Below are 27,167 nucleotides of genomic sequence, written 5' to 3' on the forward strand. Positions count from 1 at the left end.
CTTGCTTGCTCTCTTTTCAAACTCAAAATGTGGCTAAGTCAAGCCGTCCAACCAACCCGGGCGGTCGTCAGGTTTATAACGCCCAAACTCCAATCTTCAAAGTGTCATAACTTTTTCGTTATTTGTCGGAATTAAGCAAATGACCACTCGTTGGAAAGCTCTTGAGTTTTAGAATCCAACTCAATCAAAATGATCGTGCTCCAAAAACTACATAATCTCTTGTAGTGGTATAAATGAGTAGGAAATGCACCAAAACATGCTTATTCCTACAATAATCAACCTGAAACTACAAACACATTACAAGGAGCACATTAGTACTAAAAATGACTCCAAAGAGCGCAATTAAGACCAATAGTCAATGAGAGACGGGGGTAAAAACTTTATATAAGATAGACATATCAACTTGTTTTACTTCGGAAGCTTTTAATAAGCTACTTTCTACTTTCCTTTTTGTTTGTCAAAAATTCTCGTTCCGAGATGTCCCTAAAAGATTGCTCCATACCAGAAATGACCATAACGATGCGTTAATTTACTCTCACATTTAATGCACTTAGATTTGTCCTTTTGTCTCTTATCAACTCCATCCACCAAAAAATTACAAAGTGACCTACCTTTAATGGAGCAAATAGAAGAGGGTGGAGGAAACATAAACATTTGTCAAAACCCCCCATTCCTCCTCCTTTTACCAAGGACTTTCTCGGGACACTTAATTTATTTAGCTACCCATTTCTCTTATTCCGTAATATATACGTGACACTACTGTTATCCATCAAAATGAAAGAAAATTTGTAAAAAACTACCTATTAGTATTCACTTTTTAAAATTAACTACCTAATAATTTTTTCTTTATAAAAAACAACCTATTAGTTTTAGCTTTTTAAAAACAACTACCTAATAAGTTTTTCTTTTAAAAAACCAACAACCTATTATCAATTTTTTTTGTGACACTACTGAATGGTGGAAGATGATAATGAATTCCGATAGTGATTTCAGATGAATAAATTAAACCCTAATTTCAAAATTTAGAACCATGATTTGCAAAATCCGACCCCCACTTATGGCTAAATTGTTGAACAATTTTTCCAATTCATAACCCTTATGCATAATCATGCCCAATTTTTGGAATTTCGAAACCCTAGTTTGCAACTTTTTGGAAAATATAAACCCTAACCCCAAATTTTGTAAAATTTTGGAAGAGGTATGCAATTACTTGTTGCTAAATGCACAATTCACACCATTTTGGTCTTTCAATTCGATATTCTGTATCAAGGAGATAAATGATCAAAGAGTACAACCTATGAAATTGCACGAGGAAGCTAAGACAAGCTATAAGGCATCGACAAAATCATTTACGATTTCCGTCATTTGATAGTGCCACCCAATAAAAAAGTTGATAATAAGTTGTTCTTTAGGTAAATTTTCCTAAAACTCACCCATGTTTCTCCAAATATAAACCAATTATAGGCAAAATTTCTCTCTGAGTATAAAACACAAAAAAAGTTACTTTTATTAAGCAACTCTCATCTCAACTCTCAATTTAAACTCCTTTTCATACTTGTTCACCTCAAATAAAAAAAATCTTTTATTTTTTCTACATAATTCCTTTATTTCTTTTTTTACTTGCAACCATTTGACTTTCACGTTTGTTAATACATAACTTCAACCATTAATATATTTAACTACCGATAATTAAAAATTATTCTAAAAAGTAGATATTCAGAAAATACACATTGACAAGAATCTAACAACACATCTACATGAATATGAATATGTTTTTCGTTAACTATAATTCAACAAAGATAAACTAGGTAAAGTTTGTAAATAGCGTAAAAGTCAAACTGTTACAAGTAAAAAGAAACGGAGGAAGTAATTAATTTCTCTTCCTTCATCTTTCAAAATTTGCATCCCTATTGTTATTATTATGTGCAAATGAACCACCCCGAAGTTGTCGACAACCCTTCTCCAGTTCCTCTTCCTCCTGCGATCCCTCAACACTCGATGCGTCCTTCGAGCCCATTTCTCCCCGGCAATGTCGCTATCCCACAAAGGCCTTCTTTAGCTGCGGCAAACTTCACTTTCACTTCTAATTCTCAACTGGGACCCACTATTTCCTCCACTATCGTATGTACTTTTCTTCTATTTTTCGTTTCTTTTGGTTTTGTGTTACTTCAGTTATTATTCATTTAATAATCGAGTGTTTTTTTTTTTTAACTGTTGTGTGCAATTTTTGTTGTGTTTGTTTTGACTGAATTTAGAATGAGTGAATGAATTATTAGGTTTTATTGAGTAGATATAGATTGTGTTTGTTTTTAAGGGTTTGTTTGTTGATGAGAGTGGTAGATTGTGGAAAACTATGTTGCTCGGATTCGGGTACTCGTTGTTGGACTTGGGAAAAAATAACTTGAATGGTCCGGGTTTATGATAACTTATTGTGCACCAGACAACCTGTGGATTAGAGGTCAAATTTAGATTACTGTTCAAGTTAGTGAATTTTTTTCAGTCTAATTCGACCTAACAAGAAGGGAATCACGCTCTGTAGGATTTGAACCTACGACATTGGGTTTTGGAGACCCACATTCTACCGAACTGAACTAAGAGCGCTTTTCTTATCACAATAGATAAGACTTTGAAAGCTCATCATTGGGGAACTCGTAGGTTTGATTACCCTCTCATCATTAGATCTTGTTCAGCTAGAAATGTTGATTTCGGACCCGAAAAGAATAGATTTGGGGTTTCTCCCGAGAAGCACCTATTTCCCTTTTCGTTTGATATAGTCAGTTTTTGTATGATATAATCATCTTTTATATAGGAAGTTTTTCTATGATAGAGTCAATTGTCTGATATGGTCAGTTTTCGTATGACATAGCCATTTTTTTTCCCTAATATAGTCAGTTTTTGTGTGATAAAGTCAGTTTGGATGCAAAATAAATTATTGTGAACCTGGTGCGCGTAAGACGCTTTAAGACCTGTGTATGTGTCGTCGGCTGCTTAATGAAAATTTTCCATGATTTTGGCCTAAAATGAGTGTGAGAGTGTCGATATCAATGTCGGAGTAATAGGGTTACGTGGGTCTAATGTGGTGGAGGTAAGGATGGGTATATGGAGAATGTTTGTACGGATTGAGTAATAAAGGAATACCATCATTTGAGTGTGTGACACATCGGTGATGAAAGCTTGCCTTGTCTCCTTTTTGATGAAGTTTCTGTTTTATATTGGTTAGTTCAGTATGAAATGCATTTGGATATATGATTCTGAAATGCTGTTTGCTTCATTATTATCAGAATTCAGCCAGCAGTGTCCCCAAAGATGCAAGTGCGATGGGTTCATCTGATTCGTCTTCTGCATCGGTTTCTTCAAGTTCTGGGACAACTGCATCTTCTATGTCGAATATGAGTCCAGTGGCAACATCAGTTTCATTACACTCTGGGTCGCCTGCTGTTCCTATGATACCTGGCTTGCCTGTGCAAGGAGCTTCCAATGTACTGTCCTCCAGTCCTTCAGTCTCTTCTGCAGTGATGAGTTCATTCTCACCTGCAGTGTTGAGACCTGTCGTGCCAATGGTACTGCCTCCATCAAATCCAGCTGTTCAACCACAAGTATATCCTATGTATGCAACTATACCTTCTGTTGGTGCTTCACCTCAACCATTCTGGTTGCAGCCCCCACAAATGGCTGGACTGAGGCCCCCATTCTTACAATATCCTCCTGCTTATCCTGGCCCATTTAATTTGGCAGCACGTGGCATGTCTCTTCCTTCTGTTCCTCTCCCAGATGCTCAGCCTCCTGGTATTACACCTGTTGTATTCCCTGGTGGTGTGCGTCCAGTTGCTGTTTCTGGTATGCAGATGGCACATATTTCTGTGATGCAACCCGAAGTACCACCTCCTGGGACTGGTTTGTCTCTATCATTTTAACTAACATGTGAATATTTGCTTGTCTTATTTATAAGAAGTTTTTCGGTTTGTGCAGATAACAGTAAGCAGGGTGCTGATACTGGTATCGTTGATCATACTGTTCAGAATGACCAATTGGATGCATGGAGTGCTCATAGAACCGAAACTGGGGCTTTATATTATTATAATGCTATAACTGGGGAATCAACATATGAAAAGCCTTCAGCTTTCAAAGGAGAGGTAATTTAGCAGATTGTGGGAATTCTGTTCTGTGCTGAGGTTCCTTTAGATGTGTTTTTTATTTTTTCCCTGAAAACTTTGCTATATTCTCTTGTACTCTGCAACTGAAGGAAACTTTTTATTTGTGTTAACATTGATACGCTCATCCCAAATTGGTCTTCAATTGTGAGCACAGACTGATTGTTTGACACATTCTCTTATTTTCAAAAACTTATCAAAAGTAAAATGATTGCATAATGTGATTAAAGCATGAAGCAATCAAATGATACTAGCATTATATGCACGCAATGTGGGCGAAGGTATATAGAAAATTAAATTAATTGTGCAGAATTGTCTTTGCATTTGTTTTTTTTTTTCCTTCAAAAATTTGATGTTTAGTATAAATGTGGTACTTTTTTCTTTTTTTCCCCCTTTTTTTTGTTTGAATGAAGTAGTTAGTTATCCTCTTTTTTTCATTTTTTCCTTTTTCTATATTTTTGGTGTCCTCTATGTGTTGCCATATATAATAGAGATAATATTTTTGTTGAAGATTGTATGCTTTGTCTGGAAGCACAGAATCCACTTGTTCATAGGTGGTTTGATTAGAAAGATATTAAGATACCAAAAGAGAAAACAAATATATCTTAGACAAGGCCAGAATACATAGTAAGAAAATCTCAAACAGTGCTATTTTCTTGTGCTTAATCATATCCTGTTCTCATCATTCATTGTTGTTACAGTTATGCTGGCATGTCATTACAAAATACATGTTCCTTATGGTGTTTTGACTTTTAATTCATTAGCTCTTCCTAGATAATTATTTCAGAGGATATTCGTCATGGTATACACTTTGGTTTGGGGGGGGGGGGAGATGGTTCCTTTTTGTAAATGAAATGACAAGTTCTTCAGTTGCTCTGAGGGATTCTTATCGAGAAGGCCCCATAGGGTAAGATGCAGAGGAGGGGGAGGGGGGCTCCTTTGAGTGAATGATAATCGAATTGCCCTTCACAGTGATTAATGAAGGGTGCTTGGGCTTATACATATGTTAGGCTGGCACTAGTAGGTTAGTGGTGTATTTTCTGTCAGGCAAAAGTTAGCCTCCATGAGTAAAATACTGTCACGAGAAAATTAATATCAATTGACAAATGTTGTTGATTAGGTCTTTGATTGTTTTGGAGATATTGCGAATCTGAATAAGAACAACATAAGGGGGAGTTTGGTTAGGGGGCTATAAGAAAGGGAAAGGGAATGAACTGATTCCATTCCCTTATATTTTGTTTGGTTTGGGGTTTTTGTTTCCTCTCTTTTCCCCTCCTTACCCCCAAATCCCTCTATGTTGATTCCCCACACCATCTCCACTTTCAAATAGGGGTAAGGGAAACCCTTGTTGACCACCAACCTCACCCCCACCCTTCTCTTTGACCACTCACCTCCATCACCCACAAACCACAACCACCCAACAACCACCTCCACCCACCCGGACTTGACCATACACCTCATGGAAACCACCAACGAACCACCCAGACTCCCCGGCAAAACCTCCCTGCACACCGAAAAACATAACCCCTCCCCAAAACCACCCCTTAGCGCCACCTAAAAACGCCCCCTACAACCTTAACCAAACCCCCATCCCGGAAACCACCCGTGGTCCCACCTTAAAACACCTCTACCACAACCCTAAAATAACCCCTCATCCCAATAACCGCCCCTCTGCCCCACTCGAAAATGCCTCCCACAACCCTAAACCACCTCCTCTCATCTTGAAACCCTCCACCCACCCACGAAACCAACCCAGAAACTGCCGGAAACTCCTCCCACGCCTCGGAATCAAAGCTCCGCCTTACAACAAACCTAGATCTAAGTGAGCAAGAACAGCCGGCGTTGAGAGGGCGGTAATCAAAGGTGAGGTGGCAGGTGGTGAGGTGCATGGCTGACGGAGGAGTGTCTGGTGTTTGAGAGGAGGAAGAGGTGGATAAAAGGTTGAAGAATAAAACCCATCCAAACAACATTCTTCCCCTAAGGGTTTTGCTTTCCTTTCTCCTCCTAACCCTTTCTTGATTCCATTCCCTTACCCCCATGTGAACCAAACGCCCCCTAAATGTTAAGTCTTTTCTTGGGCTTCCGACAAACCTTTTGATGACTATTATAAACTCTAGTTGTAATTCGTAAGTTTGAGGCTTCCTTGGTTGTCGAACAACCATGTTAAACACCATTTGAGTTTGAGGGGTTAAAATTGTTTTGGGAACTGCCATCGTGATGATAGTTCCATGTCTGTTGTCTAGTCCCCTGTTGATGCTACTGCTATTAAAATTTAAGTGAAATGTTCTCATCGGGTCTTGATAGGGAAAGGACATTATGCAATGCTTCAAAATGGGAGTGGAGTCTTGACTAATTTCTATTTTGATGGGTTGGTGCCTGAAAAATAATTTGTTTGAGGTGAGATAGAGGATTGTTAATCATAGCAGATGTGGGCGTATGAAGATCAATGTTTGGCAACATGTACACCGTAGTAACGATATTGAGTTCTTTGGGGGCATCATGGTGCTAGAGTTTTAGCGATGTGAGGCCATTGATTAATGGCAAGTTGGAATAGGAGCTCTCAACTACAATAATTAGAGGGCGTTTGGTTTGGGTTTTCTGGATAAGGTAAGGCTATCATTTTATTTGTTGTTTATTAGGTCCATTCAATCATTCTCTTTATCCCTTGGTTATCCCAAACTCCTCTACATTGATTCCCTAGCTCCGCCAAGGGTTTCACTACCCTTTCCCTACTCTACTTCATATTCACCTTGACCACCATCCCTCCACTCAAGCCACCACCTCTCCACCCTAGCCTCCACCACCACCATCCACTCGAGTCACCATCACTATACCTGTAACCACCATTTGACCCATTGCAACCCCACTCATCCCTCGCAACCCATAACCAGCCCTATAAGCACCAGCATTTTCGCACCTAAATGTAACCCAGCTCTAGGAACCACCACCATTACCATCGAAATCCTACGCATCCGTTTAATCCACCACCTTTACCCTCTGAAACGCCGTCCCATCTTTGAAACAACCACCATCAACCTCCGAAACCACCAACCTCACACCCGAAACCACTACAACTACAACAGAGAGGAGAGAAAGAAAACTCATGTGAAATCTTTCGAATGGTTGACGGGAGGGAGGGAAAAGAGAAGTTGCGTGGTCGATGTTGGTGTCGGCAATCTACTATTTCCGAAAGACGCCGATGCTGGCATAAGTAAGAGAAAGAGATGGGAGGGAGGGGGAGTGGAGGGAAGAGGGTTGAACTTTTGCAACCCTTTCTCTTTTCTAACCAAATATATTGGTAAATTGGGGGGGGGGGGTTTTTGGCGCTCCTTTCCTTTCCTAACCCTTATTGGATTCCTTTCCTTTTTCTTCTCTTTCAACCAAACACCCCCTTAGTCCTTAGAAGGCTGAAGTTATAGATTCTTAAATTCTTTTCAGGGAATGTGAGGTTTTATTTTATTCTGTTTTTGTTTACATGGAATCTGTTAGGGCGACTTTTTTGGCTTATGAGCCTCCTTTTGTATGTAAGAGATATCTGCTGTCATATTAATATAATTTGTTGAATACTTATGAGCAGGACCAAATAATAAACAAAAGATGAAGGCATAATGAAAGTGAATTAGCTTTCTTGTGATGTTTTTATATTTAAAAATATAGAGGTGATACAGGTTAGGAACACTTTCGTTGAATTCATTAGGGAAGATCATCATGAGGGTAGCTTTATATTTCATGTTGGTAAGCGAGACTTTGTAAGTATCCATTGTTTTTTGACTTGGAGCTGGATTTGAGAAAAAAGGCTCTTCACTTTAGTATATATTTTTCTAGTCCTTTTGCCATCTTTTGTTATTTTAGGCCACTAGTGCTCCTTCCCCCGTCTCTTGCCTTTCCTTTTGTGATAGTGCTATGCAAAATTGATGAAGCTATCCAAGGAGTTTTTTATTTTCTATCATGTTCTGAATTCTTTTTATTAAGAATATGATCACTCGTTGAGCTTGAAGGTACTAGTGGAGATCGGAGATTGGTAATGTTTGTCTTCATTGGTCTTTCAAAATGGAGGATGTTGAAACTAATGGTTGGAACAACCTTATTGAACTTATCTTGCCACTACAAAGGATGACTTTTCGTGTTCTTATGTTGATAAAATGATTTGTGGTGTTCTAGTTGGACCTTGTCAATCAGTTTACAAGTTTTCTTCTCTTGAGGTGATGTTCAACAAGTGTCTTCTTTGGGTTTGATGACTTTGGGACTTGAGAGCTTACTTACTTTTTCTTGGTCAAAGCACTAGGTAAGGGGTCATGTGGATCCATTTAGGGTTCAAGCAGATGTTAATAGTTAATACGGCTAGCCTTCGGAATTTATATCATTTTTTAAAAATAACATTAATTCAAAGTCATACGATATCTACAATAGAAGTAGAAACTTAACAAATACATATCAAAATGAGATAAATACAATTCTAATTTGACAAAACCACGATCATTGAGTAGATCTAACACTTCTGAATACCCTCGTCTTTCACATCGCTGTCTGATGCAGCCTTCTGCAAGGGGGTCTATCGATCTTTTGTAATTTTGAAGTAGAACTGGATTCGATTCAAGTGATTGTAAACCAAGTCTTGACATCTGTTGCAATTTCGCAAAAATTTCGATCAACAAATCAACATCTTGAACACACGAACCTACGAATGTGTTTGGTATTCTTTCTTAGAAAGGAAAGCTTGTCTAGTATTCAGAGGTCGTTTTCTTTGTCAGTTCCTCTCTTACTACAAAACCAGTGTAAAGTCCAAATCCCATCCTATTTTTATAACTTCCTTTAATTGGAAGTGTGAGGTCCTTTAAGAAGGGAAGAATTTTTGCTAATGGTTAGACATATTTGTCTTCGCATTGCAATAGAACCGTATTTGTTTAATATTAGTGTTTCACGGAGCGGGTTTTGTTAGCTTTTCAGTTAGTTAGCACTTGTAGAGCTGGGAGGTTTTTATGTGAGATTTGGTAGATGTAACTTGATAATGTAGAAGATATCTGACACCTCTGTTACCCGGACTCGGCAAATTTTGCCATATACCGGTGTCAGTACGACACGACACCGACACCGGTACGAAATACGTGTCGGATCCGGCAAAGGTCACTCAGACACGGCGGCTCTAAACCCTAGATTCTCAAATCCTAGAGTTCGAAGAGGAGAAGAGAAGAAAAGAAGAAGAGGAGAAGAGGAAAAGGCGATAACTCACCTGGACTCGCCGACCGGAGCTTCCAACGCCGCTGGAGCTTCGAAGTCGCCGGTAAGTTTGTCTCTTCGTCTTCACTTCTCTTCCTTCTCTTCTCCTCTCTCTCTCTCTCTTCGTGTTTTGTACTTCCGTCTCTTCAGTTTTCATCTTTTCTTTTTCTTTTTCTTTTTCTTTTTCTTTTTGTCACAAGTTCACGTGACTTTTTCCCTTTTCTTTTCTTTTCTTTTTTCTTTTTTCTTTTTTCTTTTTTCTTTTCCTTCTCTCCTTTCCTACTTCTGCCCTACTTCCTTTTCTTAAAACATTATTTCTTCTTCTTAGCCTATGGCTAAGTTGTTCTATTAAATTAATATATTATAAATAGACAATTATAAAATATAAATTAGCTAATTAATTATTAAATTTTATATTATTAAATATTATTTTCGCGTACCCGTACCCGTGTCCAAATTTCGGACAGAGTCCCCGTACCCGACACTCGGATCCGTACCCATATCCGACACTCCTAGCCGAGTCCAGGTAACATAGTCTGACACTCAGTTTTCATGGCCACAGGTGTGAAGGTTGGAAGCAAGGATAATTTATTTGGTTCATGTTTTAAACTAATCTCGATGTGATGGATCGGTTTTCTTTAACTTCAGTTTTATCCTGTGCTTAGAGAGCAGCATGCATTAGAATGTTTCTGTTGTGCAAATTTTTTGTAATTCTATGTTTGTAGTATCTTTATATGTAAACATCTGGACTTCTGGTCCTCCCTCTGTCTACCCTTTTCTTTTTCCTTTCTCCTCTAAGCCAAGGATTTTCATATGCATAAGGCTGTGTGAGATAAGCTGGCATAGAACTTGGGTCAGCCGGTCAGTGCGTCTTGCTTCACTTAGGGGGGTATTTTCTAAAGATTTCAGTTGTTGATGTAATCTATGAATGGCCTGATTTTTTCTAGTACAATGTGGTTTGCCATCAGAATGTGGTTTGCATTCAGAAGCTGTCTACTGAAGTATGGGTTTGTCCCCCAGTTTGGGAACTGTCTTACTGTAAAGACATTAGGGAAGGTTACTAATTTGCTCCTTTATAACTTTGGCAATTTCAGAATATATTGACTGATAGAAAATGATAAATTACAGTATGTCTCTCGTGCTGGTAATTCAAACAACTTTGTTCTATATGAATTCTTATGTCAACTTCTCAATTGATGTTTGATGGCTACTGATGTTATTACTCTCCTTTTCTTATGGGTCAATTGTGGATGCAGCCTGCAAAAGCAATAACACAGCCAACTCCTGTTGCATGGTGAGTATTTTTATTTAGGATGTAGAACTTAGACCATTCTGTACTGGTGCATTGGCTTGCTGATATCCTTTGACAGACAATACTGTATCCAATTCCTTTTCTCAACATTTGTCTAAGCTATTGGAAGATCATTTTTAATTGTAATGCATAAGACTTTGTGATACCAATATTACAGCTTAGATAAATTCTTATTTCCCATCCCCTGGCTTGTGTTTTGAAGAGACTTATGGAGAGACCTGAACTCACTTATATTTGTACTGTTTACTTGTTACCTTCGCATGGATTAATCTCTATAAGATTGTCAATCTTTTTGTTTTTATTTTATTTTCAAGAGGATATAAGTTTGTCAGTTTGTGATAGTTTTACTTCAGTTTATATCTTGATGTTTTTGGAGTTCCATGATTTCGTCTTGGAAGAAACTAAGATAAAAAAAACTCTGTTGGCGTGGGACTGTGGGTTTGTGGAGTGCTATTGACAGGCATTCACGATACGGCTGAGACTTGCTTATAATTACAAGAAAGAGAAAGTCTAGAGAGGCATGAGCTCAAATAGATTTATTATTTTGGGCCTAGCTAAAATCCCAAAATTTTGATAATTTAACTTCAAAAGTCAATTTTTTCTGTCAACACAGAAGAGAGAGGAATGTAGAGACTAGAAAGAGTAGGAGAAACTGAGAAGTGCTAGAAAGGGAGAGGGAGAAAAGCATCAAGATGAAACATGAACTTTTACCGAGCACCTATCATTTCTCTCGCCTCACTTTACCCTTTCGAAGAAAAAGTCACTTTTAGATTCTTTACATTGTGGATTTCACATTGATATTGACAAATGTTAAATCCTCCCAATTATAATATCGTGTGTGAGACTAAAACCCGATTCGGCTCGAGCGGCGGTGTGAAAAATCACTAGTGATAGGGCAAAAATAGGGGGGAAGGACAAAGGAAAGAGGGAAACGGGGGATGGTCCGAGGGCGGGACTACCTATCACCCTATTAGTTAGTGTTAAGAATTCAGGGTCTGAAATGCAGAAAAATGGAGTTATTAGTTAAGCTGTTTTGCACATATGGAATTTGAAGGGCTCAAATGTAGATGAGCATTAGGAATACGTTCCTTAAGGTGAAAACCTAATTTTACAGGACATGCTTGTCATGTAATATTGGGCTTGGGAGCATATTTGGAAGGTAGATGTGTCAAACTATGCATATGTTGAGGGGGATGTGCCATAGCACAAGAAGAAATAGAATTCGCGTTGAAGGGATATGCAGTAGGGTAAGATGAAGGAGAAATGACTATGTTGAGGGGGATGTCCGATGTCAACATCAAGAAGCACCGGGTAGGCAAAGATTGGAGGCAAGCACTCAGCACGATCATCCTGTTTTTTCCTTGATTTGGTAGATGAGAACATGCATGATTTCATGGTTGAGGGCATGAGTTTTATCTTTAAGTTTTTAGGTTTGGGACTTATGGGAAACTTGTATGTTATCTAGGGCATGGTTTGTTTTGATTCTAGCTAACCTTACCTAAAGGTTTTGCACGTTCTTGGTGTTGTTTTATGTTATTGCCAAAAAAAGGTCCACAAACTTGTACAATCAATAGCTCGAGCTTCTGTTGCGGCCTATTTCTTTTGTCCTTCCTCAGCTCTATTTTTCTTTTGTTCTTTGTATGTGCTTTGAGTATTTATGCTTTCTGCAGTATTTTTGTTTTCCGACTGAGCAATGGTTTTAAATAGTCTGTATGAATATCTCTATTCTGTCATTATTTTTTTGACTATATGGACATCTTCTGTGTAGGGAGAAGGTAGCTGGTACTGATTGGGCATCAGTCACCACCAATGATGGCAAAAAGTACTACTATAACTCCAAAACTGAGGTATTATAACTTTGACATGAGGTGCTTCCAATCACAACTTACTGTGTTAATGCATATGATTTAGTTCCCAAGAGGGACTTATCTTGCAAGTTTGCCGTCCTGCTAACCATGCTGCTACTCCCAGTAGGATGTTGTATATATATATATTTGGTTGTAATTTTAGTGATAGGATACCCATCGTTGTATAAAATATATGTAGTAATGAACTAAGGATCACTGGTGTTGCTCAATAATGATTCATGTAGGGACCTAGTTAAAGAGATGGCTGCTGCTATCTCACTCTTGAACATTCTTGATTTTGTAGAAATGTTGCTTTATGATGGTTTGAGGACACGAATTCTGTCATTTGCTTTCGTTTTGTACATAGGTGACACCCCTTGGTGTCTTTCTAATATATCTATTCATTTCTTATCAGGAAAAAAACTATTGGGTTGTTATAGGTCTATAGGAGAAGATTTATCTTAATACTGCAATTATGCTGATGCTTTGGCATGACCTAGAATATGCAGCGAACTTGATAGTTGGTAAACTTAGATCACTTTTCTTGCATTAAAGATCAGATACGAACATACGATGACTCAGATTGAGAGGTGGAAGTTTGTCATGTCATTTTTCCATTCCTTTTGCAATATCAGTCAGTTGTGCTGCTTTCTTTGATGGAACTAGTATGTGAGTGCCATAATTACTCCAGATACTTGGAATTATATATTGAGCAGAAGTTTGGTGCATATCAAGAGCTGCTAATTGAGGGAGGATGATTGCACTGACTAGAAAGAGCAGTTGATACTACCTTTTGCGTAGTTGGTTTGTATTTTACATAAACCTTACTAATTTTTTTTTGATAATTGTCATCCTTGAAGCGTGTCTGACATGTTCAAAGAATTGTTTATGTGTTATCATTGTCATCAAGGTTATCCATTTGATTTGTTGAAGATTGTTTGATTTATTACATTTTTCTCTTGCCCATTACCTGTCATTCCATTTGTCTGCTACTATCTTTTTACAGCTTTTAGTAATTGTTGTATTTTTGTTTTCCTCAAATATGATCTGTTACACTGTGTCCTTTAATTTTTCTTTGATGATGCTCTCAGCAATATGTAATTTTTCATTTATTTTATCAGACTAGCAGCTGGCAAGTACCACCAGAGGTGACTGAAATGAGGAAAAATCAGGAAAATGATAATGTGAAAGAAAACTCAATGTCATTGTCAAATGCCAATGTGTTAAATGAACAAGAATCTGGTCCTACTAGTTTAAGTGCTCCTGCTCTCAACACAGGTGGTCGTGATGCCATATCACTTAGAGCCTCTGGTGCTCTAGGATCATCATCTGCTCTTGATTTGATTAAAAAAAAGCTGCAGGATTCGGGAGCTCAGGTGACCTCTTTCTCAACTAATGCTTCATCAGGATCAGCATTGTTAGAAGTCAATGGGTCTAAAACAGTTGAGCCTACAGTTAAGGGCTTGCAGAGTGAAGGAAGCAAGGATAAGCCTAAAGATGCTGAAGGAGATTGCAATTTATCAGACTCATCGTCAGACTCAGAGGATGAAGTCAGTGGACCAACAAAGGAGGAGCTTGTAGCTCAGTTCAGGGTATCTTTCTTATTTTCTCTTTGGTTCATATTAGTTTGGGCTGCTTTCTAGCATCCCTGTGATGTAGCATAGCAGATACCATTTATGGGAGCATGAGATCTAAGAAACTAAAGAGAGTATAATATAAATTATAGTAGTGATGGGAAGTGATAAATCAGATGACTATTTGAGAGGAATGAGAAAAGTAGCTCTTGTGTACTTTTGGGATTTGAAATAGTAGGCAGTTTTTCATTAAGCCGAAGGATTGAAACAAAAACTTATATTTAGAATGAGTTAAATAGTTTTTGTTTACTTATGGGATATAAGATAGTAGAGAGTTCTCGCATTAAACTGAACATATCAACATTTAGTTGTTTTTATTCTTTTCTGAAATACCTCTGAGAGTAAGCTTTTGCTCTTATGTGAATAACAAGTGCAAACTTTTATTCGTCGAAGTAAGTGTGCTTAAGACTTTGAAAACTCTATGAATCTTAGTTTCTACACCTGTGTGGAGCTCTTGGAGCAGACTTTGTGAACTTCTTGCTTTTAACGCATAGATCGAGTAAACATTGCTCTTTTGGCACTGCAATTGGCTTGGCGGTCAACCATTGGAGGTCCAAATTCAAGAGTTGTTTGGAATAGCTTTGTTTCAGTAAAGTGTGGAAAATTGATTTTATAGCAAATACATGGGGTACCTTACTGAATTTCTTAATGACTTAGAGGAGTTAGTATTTTGTAGCTTGATGGATTTTGTCTAAGCTTAAAACTTATGGTGATAAGATAATTCTTTATCTCAATATGATTGAGTCTGAAGGTGTTGGGGAAGTAGTGCACCGGAGGTGCGAAGCTCAGAGGATGGTAGTCTTTAGGTCACCATGAGGCTATTGCATCTTGATGCCTATGAAATCAATTTCTCAAGTTTTAGATAATGGTAATTATGAGACTGGCTTTTATTTATATTCTGAAAAAAAGATCACTGGTTGTTATTGCTTGTGTTATTGAACTATGTTTTTATAGTGATAATGATCATTAGAAAGTTAATGCCTCAATTTGCTAAGGTATGTGTCTAGGACCCCACTCGTCACAATGTGCCTCTCACTTTGCAGAACATTCCCTGAAAGTGATAATTTGTTGTATTTGGTGACCTTACTGCTAAGAGCTCTTTGCTAAGGTATGTGTCTAGGACCCCTCTCGTCACAACGTGCCTCTCACTTTGCAGAACATTCCCTGAAAGTGATAATTTGTTGTATTTGATGACTTTACTGCTAAGAGCTCTTAGAGCTTTCACGAAGGGGCACATTAGCAGGCAAAGGGTCTATGATCCACATGCTCTTTCTCTTGTATATCTCTATCAATTTGCTGTCTGATGACTTATGACATAGCTTTAGATAGTCGAACCCCTCAATGCAAGATCTTTTACATGGCATTTGTGAACCATTCATCTGAACTCTACAAATTTTGGCATTTCATCAGTCATCCAAAGGAAGAATTGGAGGTTCACTAGTTGCATATGCACATACCTGATACATCCCTTATTTGCTGCCAAACTTATTTCCAAGATCTCGACTGATATCCTTTCTCCATAGTTAGCTAGTTTCTCTGAAGCTCATTCCATAGTTAATTAAAAGGGCTTCCCAATGGCACGGTTTATGTTGAATAACTAGTATTTGAGCCCGGGCATTACCCCGAGTAGTACTTTTTCCCGAACTTGATATGCATATTTTTCCCATTTGCATTAAAATATAATAAGAAAGCGCAACATTTAGAAGGTACTAATATAAAAATGTGGACATTTAAAGCATGAATAAAAGTTGGTTGAGATGGTAATTGTGCTATGTATAATACCAGGATGTCATGGGTTCAAATCTTGTTGAAAGCCAATTTAATTTTGTTAGTTGACATGGCATATGTACACCATGGACAATTCTAGTGGAGTAAGAGAGGTGCCACATTGCGTGTATACGACTATATATTGTCACACATGCCTTTTAAATTTTAATATATTAGTATAGACATGGATTTAATTGCAATTTCTGGAGTTGTTCAGTTTTTTACCAAATTATGGTGTCTATTTGGACAAAAAGCGGAATAGTTTTCCATGACTGAAACTCATCCACCAGAAGTTATATTGAAAACGCTTGGAATAGTCAGAGTTCCTGAAATTTGAGCTTTGGAACAAGTGTTATAAGATAATCCAGAGTTGACCGAGTGGTTTTTTGTGCATATATTGACTGATCCCAAAACCTGAACACGATAGGGAAGGATATAGCTCAGAAATAGAGTGTCAGTGTGATGTATTGTTAATTGATATGGGTATTTCAAGAGATCTGAAAGTGCTATGAACATTAACATCTAGACCTTAGGTTTCCTTGTTTTGGAAACGTTTCAAGAATTCCGATGAACACAGTATATAATATACTGTTTTGGAAACTATGTAGCTTTTTCTACACATAACTAGGGGTGAAATGGCATGATGTGGAATCAAAAGAAGTCCATGATATCATGTGAAGGATATTCAACTTCTTGTCTTGCGAGTTTGCAACTTCATGTACTCATGTATCATGATCTCTATATAAATTAGTGATGTACAATATGATTGGCACACAATAATCTTATATTTCCCCTTCGATTCCGGAAAGTGGCATCGCATTTTTTTATGAACTGTTACTTATTGTTTTGGTTTTAGAAACTGACAAAGAATATGTTCAATTCAAAACTGAGTAATATATACTAAGTGACAAATAATATGGATTCAAGAATTATCTAAGTGGACATAGATTATTGGCATGGAAAAAATTGCTTTCTTTCGGAGACTCTTGGTCCTCTTGATCGTGTATTGTTATTATATTTTCTTTTCTTTTTTAAATAGTTTGTTTATCTTGTAAATATCTATGCAACTAGCATGTTGTTTGAGTGATATTCTTTGGTCCCTTTTGTTGTAAAGGTCTTTGGAATATTTCTTAAAAGTTATCGTTCTTATCTCAAGCAATCTTTTATGCTGATAGGAAGATTTTTATTTTTCTTTATGATATAAGAGATGAATCTAGTGAAAGCTGGAAAGCTTTCTGCCAGGAGAGTTATATAAGCTAGAAATATTCTTTCCTATAGGTTTTGTCTCACTTTTCTCCCGTGGGTTTTGTCTGGGAAAGAGTCATCTCGTGTGTATTTTTATACCATTCCCATGATGAAAGTTCACTATCAAACTCCCGTAACAGTCAAGTACCATTATATCATGATCAACACTCTTAGATGCAGCCATGTAAAGTTATAACTCCACTAAACTGCTTCTTCCTTGCTGCGTAATTTCATTATCTATGTTTCCAGCCTTATGCATAGCTGCTCTTTATCTCATTATCTATGTTTCCAGCCATATGCCAACGTAAATATCAATACAATACACTCCTTTCTCAATCCAAAAATAAGCCAAATCCATTTATCAAAAAGATTATCAGGAGTAACATATTTTGGAACAACTTCTTGCACCTCATCGCCATATAAGTTGGCTTTAACTGTTCCAGAAGAGAAACTCAGTGCTGCCTTCAAGCTGGACTGACTCTATGGATATTGGGTTTGAGTAATTATCTTTCGGGGTGTTCCAAAGGCTCTTTTAGAGTTTTGGTTGCTTAAGAACCTATTTCTTACAATTCAATATAAGTAGCATTTGGTGTTAACCTAAATGCTTTTTATCTCTTCTGGCACAAAAGGGGTGCCTTTGCTTTGTTTAACATTCTTGCTTGCTCTGGCATTTCAGGATATGCTTAAAGAACGTGGAGTGGCACCTTTTTCAAAGTGGGACAAAGAGCTGCCAAAGATTGTTTTTGATCCACGCTTTAAGGTTCGTTTAATACAATATTTGGAATACTCTATATTGAGGATTCAGGGCTTTGCAAAGGGTACTTCTTAAGCAGGTTTTATTGAGGTATCAGGACTCTAGCTGCCTTAAGTTTGAAGTTTCTGCTGATAATATCTTTCTAGTGAAGGCCCTGAATAAAAATTAATGTCTTTGAAATGTTTTTCTGTTGATAATATTTTTGCAGTGAAGGCCTGAATTAATATAATAAAAAAACTAATTAAGCTTGTCTTTGAAATATCTTTCTTATTATGTGCTATTGCCAGTGTCTAAAAAGCTCAAGGTGCATTGCCTGATAAAGGTCCTTGAGCCTAAGCGCAAAGCGCAGGCTTGAGGTGCAGGCCTCATTGAAGTGAGGCGCAGTTAATAATAAAAATATCCATGGGGCAAAAAGGGTTGCTGTGCACCTCCCTTTTTTGTGTTTGCGTCAGTGTGCCTTTTTGTGTATTCAGTGCACCTCTTTCAGAATGCTTTCCCTATTGCAATTAAGGCGTTTGACCAGTCTCTCATTGGCATAAGCACCTAAGGGGTGCCGTGTTATACACTGGCTTATGCTTGGTTCCTTGGAGGATCTACTTTGCTTTAAATGGTGTTCTAGGATTGGTCCATACCCACATGTGTTGCTTATTCCCCTATCACCAGAGATCCTTATTTTGAGTGATTGGATTTAATTGGAGATGCTTGCTCTGCCGGGATCCTTTGTTTAAATTCCCACATAGCCCCCTTGTTATTTCTTTTTCTTTTTGTTTTTTAATTTGTCCCCAATCAGTCCTGCAGTAAAACTGTGTCTTTTCATATGTAGGCTATTCCAACATATGCTGAGCGTCGATCATTATTTGAACATTATGTTCGTACACGAGCTGAAGAGGAACGCAAAGAAAAGAGAGCAGCTCAAAGGGCTGCTGTGGAGGGTTTCAAACAGTTGCTAGAAGAAGCAAAGGAGGTTTTTATGAGATGAATTTGGTTTTGCTTGAGTTATGCTGTACTTAGTTGTATAATAGGGGTGAAAAGAAAAGCTCATCTTCATTTACCGAGGATATAGCCTTTGGTTGATTTAATCTAAAATTTGTTTTAGCATGAAGTTTTCTTACTTGAGTTATTGTTTCAGGATATTAATCATACGACTGATCACCATACATTTAGGAAGAGATGGGGCCATGATCCACGATTTGAGGCCTTAGATCGCAAGGATAGAGAGGCGTTGCTTAATGAGAGGTATAAGGACTTTATGTATAAAGCTGACATTATTGGATGTGTTTGAATTATATATTGTATGTTTCTTGAGGCTATTTTATCATTTCGCATGGAAATTGGTACAGCGAAGGATTAATCTTAAATGTGGATCTGTAGAAGATGGCCCTTAAACCAGCAAGGGAATGCCTGCTTGGTTGGCCAAGTCCCTTTATCGTTTTGGAATTAGTTAATTCTTGTGGCTAATTTTAAATTAATCTTAAATGTGGATCTGTATAAGATGGCCCTTAAACCAAGCAAGGGAATGCCTGCTTGGTTGGCCAAGTCGCTTTATCGTTTTGGAATTAGTTAATTCTTGTGGCTAATTTTAAATTGTAATGAACCGGGAATAATCTAGTTAATGGCAAATTGCTCAAATTACCCACGTTCCTTGATGAATCATTGCCTCAGGGTTTGAATTTTTTTTCTTTTAAGGCAGTGATATTGACCATTTTCTTTTTGATTAATTTTTGCTAAAACTATTTTTATCTAAGTCAGGAAAAAATAGGGCCATAGTTAGGGACTGGTGCTTCATTATACTTATGTTTCCAGAATTTGTTGATGAAATAGTACAAAATGATGCGTGGTTTGTTGTTCTAGCCCTCCTTCTATACAAAGATGACAAGGACTTGTGAAAAAATCCACGAGCCTATACGGGTTCAGAGTGTTTTATCTCTCTCATGGAGCTAGGCACATGATAAGGTGAGCCTGCAATTGTGACTTTGTGAGCCCTCCTTCATTAATGGGGAGAAAGAAGAAGAATCCAAGCTCAAATTTTATGACTTGGACAATCTAATTCTGAGGATGAAAAATTAATTGAAAGTAACTAGTATATAGTATCTATAACAACTGTAGTCTCGAAACTGGGGTGAAGTTCAGTGAATACATGAGTAGTTCAAGATGATACTCAAGAGGTTAACAGAACAGGTAGCCCTCAAGGTAATCAGATTAGTTATGTTGGCAGAAAATGAGCTATGAAAGATGAAAATCGTGCAATGTTGATTCTTGAGGGATGGTCTAACTTATCTACTTGTAGTAAGTTATAGCTGCAAAAGGACTGAACCTATCATCTGCTGTTGAAGGAAGGTAGACCAGTAGCTCAATTGCTGAACTCTGATGTTGCTTTGTTTTCTGGGAATTAGGAATTTGCTATTGTGATGTATGCTATGGTCTTGTGGGATTTTTTTTTGTTATTAGGTTTTTAGTAGAAAGTGGAACCGAGTGAACCTACAGGCTATAGGTTACTAGCCAATTTTGATACTGAGGAGCGAAGGGGGTTCCTTGATGAACTAGAGGTAAAGGAAAGAGGGCTATCAAGATTCAACAGTAAGTGATCCTTATTATTGATTGATGCTCGGGACCCTATTGCTTAACAAATCAAGTATGGGGATCTTGTGGTTCGTAAAGTTGGTGATTCTTATGTTTTAATGAATATGGTCTTGGAATATAAGAGGCTTGAGTGAACCTCAGAAGGTGATTGAGGTAAAGCATTTCTTGCATAGTAGTTAAATTTCTATTATGCTAGAGTGACGCAACACAGAAACCATATAAGCTAGAATACTAAAAGAAAATTGATAATGATGGGTGTGGCCATTTAGCTTTGATAATTTAAGGGGAGAATTTGGCTGGGAAATAAACGTTCAGCAATTCATTCACTACTCAGTAGTTGATACAATTGACAAATTTACTATTATGCTGATTGTTTTTTATGGTTTGCATATCATTGAAGATGGTAAGGCGTCTTGGTTGCTATCAAAAACCTTTTTTATATGTTATCTTCTTGTGTAGTGAAAGAACTTTAGGCAATTGGTTGCTGTATTATAGCATATAATATTATTTAAAATATAGACTGCAGGATTACAAAAGTAGTAAATTAGGCAGATTCTGCGTTTTTTCTCTGTAGGTGCAATATCTAGAAAAGCTAATAGAGGTTAGTGACAAGGAGTACCTATCTCTCGGTGTCTCTTTGCAATTGGTATTGAATATCTGAGAGATGTATTGAATGAACTAGCGGGAAATTCCGATATCAACTGCCACTCGGTGTGGAAGGTGGTATCTTATATTCTTATGTTTGCAGATCATCTGGTTTGGAAGCTAACCTTGTGAAGAGCATCGTGTATCGTTGTGGGGTTTTATATGCACGAATGTTGTCGTATGCCCAATGTAACCCTCTTAAGGTGACCTATTCTAGTGGGCAGACTTGTTAATTTGGTTGTGAAATAAGGTACTACAAGAAATTGAAAGTTACATGTTGCCCCTTTGTATTAGTAATGTAATTCTATAGGAAAAAGCATTGAATTCTTGGTACCAGTTCTGCTTGCCTGGGAAGAAGCTAGAGATTGAAATGTGAAAAATCTCAAATATTGGAATAAGTGCTGTTACAAAGTGAGGATTGTTTGACAAACAAGCGGATTCATGGATATTACTGTAAGGAGAACGATGATTTTGGGATTTTCCTATTTTGAATGCCATGTCCTGGATGATGAGGAAGGTTATGACTTGTGAGTTGTAGAGACTCAGATGGTAATTGTGATGATGGTACACTTTTCAATCAAGCTCATTAATGAAAAGTTGAGTGGAACTCTTTCTGTGGTTAGCTTGGGGAAGGCTATTGTGCAGTGGTGCTGCAAATCCAAGGAGGTTATATATCACCTGGCTGGCACTTCACAATAGATAAGCTACAACTGAAAGATTATTAAAGTGGAATATTCTATCTGATATCATCTGTGTCTCACTTTCGTGGTGTAGAGATGGAATTGGGGCTCCGGACTTAGTGTGCAGGGTTGAAGCATAGGTACTGATAGCAAATAAGGATAGTAGGAGCCAAAGTACTAAGGGAAAGCATACTCATTTTCTTTTCAGAAGCTGTTTATAGCATATGGATTTAGAGAAATTCTCTGAAGCTTCTGGAAGGTAAATGCTTGCCTAGTGAGATATTGTTTAGAGCTATAGTGCAAACAGTCTTATGTTTCTGCTCCCTGGTAGAGAAGGTTGAAGAATAAGTAGATTGCATGTAAGAAGTTGGGGGGGGGGGTATATGGAAGCAAACGAATTGATAAGCTATTGAGTGCCTGATTTGTCTTATTAGAAGAATTCACTTTTTGTTTTCTTTTTTTTTTATCCATGAAAAATTTGGAGAGTTTGGTCCACCTTTCATCATGAACATCTTGAAATTTCTGTAGGTAAGATCATGAAAGATTCCTTAGTTCATGGCATGTATTCAATTTGGGAATGGTGGTGTTGGTGGGTGGTGTCTCCACTCTCCAACCCTTTGATTGGGTGATTTAAGTGTTTATGTGAAGTATGTTTGTCTCGCTAGTCTCCTTTTTCTGTAGGGATCCCGTAGTCTTCGTTTTCTGTGAAACTACCATAATCATAGGAAATAATTCAATGATGAGGCATAAGCTCATTTTTTTAATCTCCATAGTTTGTTGCTCAAAGACCTCAGGCTATTTCCCCCTATAATATAGTGTGATTTGTTTTTTGTTTCGTCAGAGTGGCATGCTCATACCTGTATTGAAAACTGTTTGTGATATTGATGCTCTGTAGACCGTTTATGTATTATTATTACATTTATTACTTTCCTCTTTTATTGATTATTCATCTCTTGAGGATGTATCATCTACAATTGTCATTGTTGGCTGAACAAAATGTTTGTGAGTTGCAGGGTTCTTTCATTAAGGAGGGTTGTGGAAGAAAAAGCTCAAGCTGAACGTGCAGTTGCTGTTTTTGATTTCAAATCCATGCTTCGTGAAAGAGGGGATATAATAGCAAGTTCTCGTTGGTCCAGGGTGGGTGCTTTTTAGTGTGCATCATAACGGTGTTATTGTTTTCTCTTTTACTGTGGGTTCTATGGGGGTCTTTATTAACAATATCTAATACTATGTCTACTGATGTCGGAGATGCATTCAAGTAGATGAAAGGGAGAACCGCATTATATAACCTTGTATGATCACTTAAATAAAAAAATAAATATTCCGACAGTTATTCCCAAAGTATTTTGATTTAGTTGAGCGTTAATGTGTCTTCACTTATTATATGTGAACAAGATACAGAAACAATGAAAGTTGAAACTCTGACATTTAGGTGTATATAGTAGGATGCAGTTTTAATTTTTTAAACACAAACTAAAATCAAATGTTCTGGAAACAAGAAAAAGTGATCTCCGAAATTTAGATGTTGACTTGATTAAGTGTTCAAAACAAAAAGGATCAGTTTATAATTATCCAAACTCTTATGAATGAAATTTAAAGTCTCAAAACTGAAAACTTAAGGCCTTTGAATGAAGTTTGTGATGGAAGTTCCTCTTTTTTCCAGTAACTAATTAGTAGTATGTGTATGTTTAGTCTGGATTCAATTGGTACAAAATTTTGGCTATATGATGACTTATTAAAGGTCGATGTTATATTTAATGCTGCACTGTTATATAAAAATTAGCAACTGCAGTCAGATAGCTCTGTGATGTGCGTTTGTAGATACGTGCCTGTAGCTTTCTAACGGAGTAACGTTTCAGGTGAAGGATGGACTTCGGGATGACAGCAGGTACAAAGCTGTTAAGCATGAAGAACGTGAAGCTTTATTCAACGAGTACATATCTGAGTTAAAGGCTGCAGATGATGAAGCTGAGAGGGAAGCTAAGGCAAAAAGGGAGGAACAGGTACCGAACTTGCTGAGGTTAAGATATCTTTTGGCTCTCCCCCTCCCCCCTGAAGGTGTTACAACCAGAAAACTAGCTCAAAGCCTTCCGTCCTCCATAGGTTTGTGCTTATCATGCACCCCTTGAAATTACCCCACAGAATTTACACCTCTGGAGTCTGGAGTTACAGAGAACCATGTGATTACTGTTAGTATTCATGGAAAGGAGCCTCCCAGTTACTTCTGTGGAAACTAAGTTTGCTCAGTGCTATGGCTTTCATTATGTTTTCCCTATTTCCCAAACTTTGCTCTATTGGGGACATATTATTTTTCTATATTCTGGAATGTTGATAAGTTCCTTTTTATGCTGTTCATGAGTCACTCACGACAATTATGGACTATGTATCTCTATGGGGATTTCTCATTTTCTATAGATATTTTAAGGCTAGTTAGAGTGCTAGTGAGACATTCTTAGGTTTTCTTTGGTGTGATTGCTTGGTTGACAATTTTCTAATGCTCTTGGGGGTCAAGGAGATTCTTTTAATGTTTTGCACAAATGCAACATTTGCAGGAAAAGTTGAAAGAAAGAGAGAGAGAGCTTCGAAAGAGAAAGGAAAGGGATGAGCAAGAGATGGAAAGAGTAAGATTGAAGGTTCGTAGAAAGGAAGCAGTTGCATCATATCAAGCATTACTGGTTGAGAAAATAAAAAGTTCTGAGGTAAATTTTGGGTTAGTAGATTGCTGTTTAGTGTTGTCATTTATGTTCCTTGTCCTCCCATTTCAGAAGAGCAAGACTAACCACCAAATAGAAAATATTGGAGTTACATAGCTCCACATATTAATCATGGTTCAGTGCACAATCTGTGCACCTTTTTTTTTTTTATAAAGATTGTCACCTTGAAGTAATTGTGTGCTAAATTATGTGGATGCTGTTATCTTATGAATCAACATCTCGACTTCTCATATGTATTTTCTATATCCCTTTGTGTATATGTATTCTAGTTGTTTAAGTTGAGTTTTTCTGGCACTCTCATTAGATCAGTAGCGTGTTCATGTTAATTATTGACTGCAATTCCTATTACTAGGCATCTTGGACCGAGTCAAAACCTAAACTTGAGAAAGATCCGCAAGGGCGTGCATCCAATCCTGATTTGGAAGAATCTGACTTGGAGAAACTCTTTCGAGAACATGTGAAGATGCTTTATGAGGTATGCATATTATAATCTTCTTATTGTTTGTTATTGGCATTGCTGTGATTTCTAGTCCTTTAAATCAGCATTTGGATCTTCCGAGCTGTCAGACAGCTAAAAACATTTTCATGTATTTGATCATATCTTCTAGGATTTTTTGTTTGCTGTTTCTAACGTTTTCTGAATCTATATTGTAATCTAAATTACTTTGTCCTGCTTTTGTAAACAATTTTTAAGTTACTCCCTCCCTATTTAATATTAGTTGACATATTTTCCTAACCTCTCATATGGTATAGTTCTAAAAGAGTATATAATCAAAACCTAACCTTTTGCTTTTTCACCATTTAGGACCATACCTTTTATCTTTAACCGTTTGGGACTCTAAGTTACTCCAACTGGTTAATTGACTTACTATAGTTAGTGGTGGCTAGTTTAGTGAAATATAAGGAAATTACTTAGAGAAGTGGAAAATATATAATTTTGTGGATTTATACTTTTAATTGAAACGTAGAGACTGTAACACTTGCCGCTAGTTCATATCCTCCATCATTTGTTACACATCAGTTTAACTTTCATTCAAATAATTCAATTTTTTGTGTGGATATTGGTAGGATTTAGTGTTTGATCTGCACCTGTTTTTTAAGAAAAAAGCTTCAACTTATTAGGGTTAAATTCTTAAATTTGTTTTGCCTTGTAAATTTGCAATTTGAAGATACCACTTGCTGATGAAACAACGGAGCTATAACATATCGCACCCTTATAAGTTATAACAAGGGATTTTGGGAACAAAATTGAGGGAAAGTAGGGGGTTTAGGAACGAGTGCAAATTTTTTACTGTTAGTTGATCCTATCCCCCCCCCCCCCTCACTTCCCCACTTCTTGGGCCTTGTTTAACTTGGTGTTTGTCGCCATATCCAGCGGTGTGCACATGAATTCAGGGCTCTTTTGGTGGAGGTTATAACTCCTGAAGCAGCAATAAAAGAAACAGAAGACGGGAGAACAGTTCTTAGCTCTTGGTCTACTGCAAAAAAGTTTCTAAAATCGGACCCTAGGTACACAAAGATGCCAAGAAAAGAGAGAGAAGCACTTTGGAAAAGGCATGTAGAGGAAATACAGCGTAAGCAAAAGGTTGCTGTTGAACAGAAGGGAGACAAGTATAATGAATCTAAAAGTAGAAATTCGTATGATTCTGGGAGGCCTTCCTCAGCACCCAGAAGTGGGCAGGACTGGAGATAGTGCTGTGCTTATGAGGTAATGAGCTCGGTTTTTCACACAACTTAACTCTATGGTTACGAACTAGTCTCTCAGTACCCGAATTATAAATGGTATTTGGGACGCAGGAAATGCTTCAAAGCTAGCTAAACTTCACTAATTGCTATCTCGATCCGGCAGTGATATCATGCAATATGGTCCAAAATCAATTTGCAAAACTGCAAGAACTTGAGAGGTAGAAAGTAAAGACAGCTGCTTTATGACGCTCGAAGTCTTCTGAAGATTGTAGGATTATTTATAGTATGTGCCATTGATAGGAATCTCTACCTTCAGTTGTCAGGGAGTTCAAACAAATGAATCTATCTTGTAGGTGCAAAATTAGCTGTCAGCAAGTTCCAGCAAATTAATCACTGTATTCTTTTAATGCTATGCTGTTTCATTCCCTAGGATATTTTTTTTTTGGTAATTGAATCTAACGATGCTTATGGTTTGACAGTCAGGATTAATGTTACGAAGGGGAAGAAAATCCCCATCAACACAGGTCAGGCAATGTTCTGTTTGGACCATTTCATATGGAAACATTGCACATAAGTGTACGGCTTGACAGAGGTTCAGGTAATTTTGATTTCCGTGAAGGATTGACGACTTGCTGGATCGAGATAGCTGCATGTGGCAAACAAAGAACAAACTAAGGTTCATGTGAGCTTTGCTTCACTTTGCGGAGAAATAAATGCTGCAACATTTTCAAGTCACGATCAGTGAAGCACGCAATGCGAAAAATTCTGATCTGTAGACATTACATGAACATGATTGTATAAATTAGCAACTAAATGAAGCTTAGAAAAATGTAGCAGTAGGTTTTTTCCTCTGAACTTATGCTGAGATTGTGTTCTGTACATATATGAACAGATGGACTTCATCGAATTTAAGCTAAATTAAGGGTTTTCTATGG

At 37.4% G+C, this 27,167-nt stretch overlaps 1 protein-coding gene and 1 non-coding gene across 5 annotated transcripts; one reads left to right on the forward strand and one right to left on the reverse strand.

Annotated features, from left to right (window-relative positions):
- The first annotated feature begins 1,896 nt into the window (after positions 1 to 1,896).
- On the forward strand, positions 1,897 to 27,164 carry LOC104902612 (pre-mRNA-processing protein 40C). Of its 4 annotated transcripts, none has more exons than XR_791385.3 (15): positions 1,897 to 2,121; positions 3,282 to 3,894; positions 3,970 to 4,133; positions 10,625 to 10,662; positions 12,449 to 12,527; positions 13,649 to 14,119; positions 17,850 to 17,933; positions 18,751 to 18,891; positions 19,057 to 19,163; positions 22,846 to 22,969; positions 23,692 to 23,835; positions 24,385 to 24,531; positions 24,899 to 25,021; positions 25,922 to 26,581; positions 26,712 to 27,164. XR_791385.3 is itself a non-coding variant. In XM_010690445.3 (15 exons), exons 1-14 carry the CDS (start codon positions 1,930 to 1,932, stop codon positions 26,237 to 26,239), a joined length of 2,745 nt encoding a protein of 914 aa, XP_010688747.1. In that variant the 5' UTR covers positions 1,897 to 1,929; the 3' UTR covers positions 26,240 to 26,254; positions 26,712 to 27,164. The 4 variants fall into 4 exon arrangements, 3 of the variants coding, with proteins under 3 accessions (XP_010688747.1, XP_010688748.1, XP_048492858.1); XM_010690445.3 differs by having other exon boundaries at positions 25,922 to 26,254; XM_010690446.4 differs by lacking the exon at positions 26,712 to 27,164 and having other exon boundaries at positions 25,922 to 26,254; positions 26,344 to 26,639.
- Positions 2,528 to 2,601, reverse strand: TRNAW-CCA (transfer RNA tryptophan (anticodon CCA)). Its single transcript has one exon. It is a non-coding gene; the product is annotated as a tRNA-Trp (tRNA).
- Positions 27,165 to 27,167: the final 3 nt, after the last annotated feature.

The sequence above is a fragment of the Beta vulgaris genome, chromosome 9 (genome assembly GCF_026745355.1).
Source record: "Beta vulgaris subsp. vulgaris cultivar EL10 chromosome 9, EL10.2, whole genome shotgun sequence".
NCBI lineage: Eukaryota > Viridiplantae > Streptophyta > Magnoliopsida > Caryophyllales > Amaranthaceae > Beta > Beta vulgaris.